We start from the raw sequence: 3,356 nt of genomic DNA, 5'->3' as shown, positions 1-3,356 counted from the left end.
CCTGGACACCCACACCCGCACAGGCACACACCCATGCAGGTCCCTCCCCTTTGTGAGGCATGTCCCCAGTCAAGCGCACCATCGCGAGGTAGTCAAGGCCGTCGCTGCAGTTGAACACCACACACTGCATCGCCACAGCCTTGGCCAGGTCCTTGGTGGTCTCGGTCTTGCCGGTACCTGGTGAGTTTTGATGGATGGCCGAGATGGATGTGACATATTTGTCAATCAGTTGGCAAGGCATCCAGCTTGCAGGGTGAGACGACTTTCAAGGTGTGTTACGGCAGCAGAGCAGCGTGGTGCAAAGGGTTGGGCGCAACGAGGGGTTATTTTGGTGGGCGGCGCGGCGGAGAGGTGAGGTGCAGGGGGGGGCCTGCCCACGTGCGCGTGCACCGGGTGCTCACCCGCGGGGCCCTCTGGTGCGCCCCCTAGGTTGAGGTGCAGGGCACCCATCAGCGTGCGGTAGCACCTGCGGTGTAAGCATGCACGCGTGTGCGTATGTTGGTCGCTTGCTTGCTCTTGTGCCTGTGGTGTGTGCCTGTGCAACGTAGTTACGCCGATGATAGAATACACACCTCAGGCAAGATGCAGCGAGGAAAGAGGGACACATCCATCCTCGACCGTCAACACAGCCCGCACGCAGGCGGCGTCTTCAACCCCCAGGGCCCTTGCCAGCAGGACACAGACGGCGGTTTCTATCCCGCCCTCGCCCCACGGCGCCGACAAGATGCAAGTTGGGCGCCGCGTTGACCCAGCTACGCCGTCCAGGGCGGCCTGCGCTGACCTGCGTCCTCGCCCCCAAAGCGCCCACCTGTCCGTCAGCGGCGTGATGACGAGGCGCCCGCCGTTTCCGAGGTACTCGTAGCCGTAGCCCAGGGCCGCGTTGAGCATGCGCACCACCACGCCCTCACGGGCAGAGTCCCAGCCGTACCTGCGCGCGATGCATGTACGCGCACGCATGGGGGGTTGCTTTGCACATTGCCAACTGAAAATTTTGGGGTTGAGGGTTGGGTGAGGGGGGTCTGCATTGCACCCGTGTCAGAGGGCTGCTGTGGTTTGGCGCGCTCTATTTACATCGACGACATTGTTCGGCTGCGCGGCGCGTGCGGCGATTATGATGACGCATGAATTTGGAACATTTCACCCCACGTTAATCAGAAGGTACACCCTAGATCCTGAACCCTGATGAAAAGCGCGGTCGCGAGGGCCCCACCTCAGCTGGCTGGTCCACTCGAAGTCGTTCTCGCTGGCCACATTCTGGCGCGCCAGCTCATCAGCAACGTCCCTGGCGGTAGGGTCAGGGTTTCGGAATCCGTTTGTGTTGAGCTGAAGCGGGACAAAGAAGACCAACGAGACGCAGGGAGTCGGCGCTGACGGGGGGCCAGCGAGTCCTTTTAACCAGGTGCGCGCCGGCCTCCCAGGCCGGGGGTCCCACACTCCAGTTGACAGCCCCAGACAACGCCGCCCGCTGCCCGCCCCGCCTACGACGCCTCAAGGACCGCCTCAAACGCCTCCTAAAACCTTGACCCCCTTCAGCTCCAAACCCCCAAACCTGCAACGATAAATTTCAGAAGATTGCCGCCCCCATCCGCCCCCACACGCGCCCACCTGGCGTGCACGTTGATGACGATGAGCGCGCTGAGGGTGCGGCGCTCCAGCTTGCTCAGCTGCGCCCGCACCTTGTCCACCACCTGATGGGGCCGTGGGGCGGCCGGCAGGCAGGCGGGTGCGCGCGAGTCTGTATCAAGACCGTTCCCGATTTGAGCCATCTGAATCAACTGTCCCCCAACAATGTGCCATCTGTCATCAAGCACACCCACAAATCCCGGCGTGACGCGGTCTTGACGGTCAAGGTACAAGTCAAAAGGTGGTTATGCTGTTGCCCAGCCCTTGCTCGCCTGCAGCAGCTCTGTGGATAGGCGCTTGGCCGTTGCCCCCAGCGTGCCACGCACGATGGCCGCGGCGACGTCGTGGCTCCAGTACATGCTGTCGACGCACAGCACAACCTGGCTCCGGTTGTTTGCAGGGCGAGTCATGTTTGTGTGTGCGTGCGGTGTGGGCTGGTTTTGGCGATGCCAGCCTGTTGTTTTGCAGCACATGCAACTAAGCCCCAAGTGGGGGCCTTCTAGGCAAGCTGCCATGTCTAGGACAAGCCAGCTGCCGGGTCAGCAGACACGGGCAACATCGCCGCGCAAGCATCACTCCTGGCGGGGGGCGTCCCATACGGCGGCGGTGGCGTCCCCGCTCACCTGGCCCGGCCACTCGCAGACCCATTTGATGCGCTCGCGTGACGCATAAGCATCAAACGACTGCCGCACCACCGCCCTGCTCACGAGTGTTTCAGAGTGTGTGCGGCGCAACCGAGTTATGAAGATCCAAGGGGTGTGGTTGGCAATTGTGATGAGTGTGAAAGGTGTTGAGGACACGTGGGGACTTGTTGGGCCAGCCGAGTACTGTGAAGCAGGACTGTCTCCTGTCAACGGCTGCGCCATCAACACGCGCTTGCCAGGACAGCGACCCAGGCCGCGTCGTCCGAGAATCGCGCACGCGCACTCACGAATAAGCGCAGCGCACCTGAGTGTGTCCCTCATGGCGGCCTCGCAGTCGATCAGCCACCGCTCCACCGCGCCGCCCGCAGTTGCGGGGTCAAACGGCCTGCAACATGAGAGTGAGGAGGGTGCGTGGATACCCCAAGAATAATCAGTGTGTGGGGGTGTCGTTTTGCTGACACTTCAAGAGTGCATAGTTCTGCTTCTAAGAGAACAGGCAAGTGCCTCACACATGAAACTCAGGCACCACAGCACCTTGGACGCACGCACGCACGCACGCACGCACACACACACGTACAAACACACACACACACACACACACTCACTCACACGCGTGCAAATACACACAAAAGAGCTAACGCAACAAGCACAACCAGCGCTGGCCCTTGCCCTGCACCCACTTTGCGAACGTGACGCTCTCCCCCTCCTCGCTGCGCATAGCCGTGACGACGCCCTTCGCGTCGAACTCGAGACCGTTGATGCCCTCAAAGATCTTGCGCAGAAAAGGCTGGACCCTGGAGGCGCGCGTGGCGCAGCAGGAGGGCACAGGCAATGCTTGGATGTGCATCTGGTCGGCAGCCGCGGTGCGACGGCCCTGCCGGGCGGCCAGCGGATGTGCGGCTGATGGGGTTGGCCTGGAGCCACCAACGCAAGGCGCCCAGCCCTTCTCATGATATCAACGGCTGCCCCGGGCCACAATATCACATGCATCACACAAGTCGCGCACCGCGTAGGGTCCCTTGTCTCTGAGAGGATCTCCAGAAGCTCGTCGTTTGACAAAAAGTAGAAACTGACGAGGAGGGGTTTTTG

General features: G+C 61.8%; 1 protein-coding gene across 1 annotated transcript; it reads right to left on the bottom strand.

Moving 5' to 3' along the window:
- Window positions 1-69: 69 nt before the first annotated feature.
- On the bottom strand, window positions 70-3,114 carry MNEG_15405 (Dynein heavy chain 7, axonemal; the record flags this gene model as incomplete). Its single annotated transcript, XM_014036124.1, has 9 exons — window positions 70-104; window positions 402-466; window positions 809-928; window positions 1,211-1,282; window positions 1,606-1,688; window positions 1,950-2,003; window positions 2,247-2,322; window positions 2,572-2,652; window positions 2,948-3,114. The coding sequence occupies 9 exons, from the start codon at window positions 3,112-3,114 to the stop codon at window positions 70-72; spliced, it is 753 nt and encodes a 250-aa protein (XP_013891578.1).
- Between the last annotated feature and the right edge of the window lie 242 nt (window positions 3,115-3,356).

Source organism: Monoraphidium neglectum, assembly GCF_000611645.1.
Source record: "Monoraphidium neglectum strain SAG 48.87 unplaced genomic scaffold scaffold05295, whole genome shotgun sequence".
Classification (NCBI taxonomy): domain Eukaryota; kingdom Viridiplantae; phylum Chlorophyta; class Chlorophyceae; order Sphaeropleales; family Selenastraceae; genus Monoraphidium; species Monoraphidium neglectum.
This window is presented reverse-complemented; position numbering and strand designations above follow the sequence as displayed.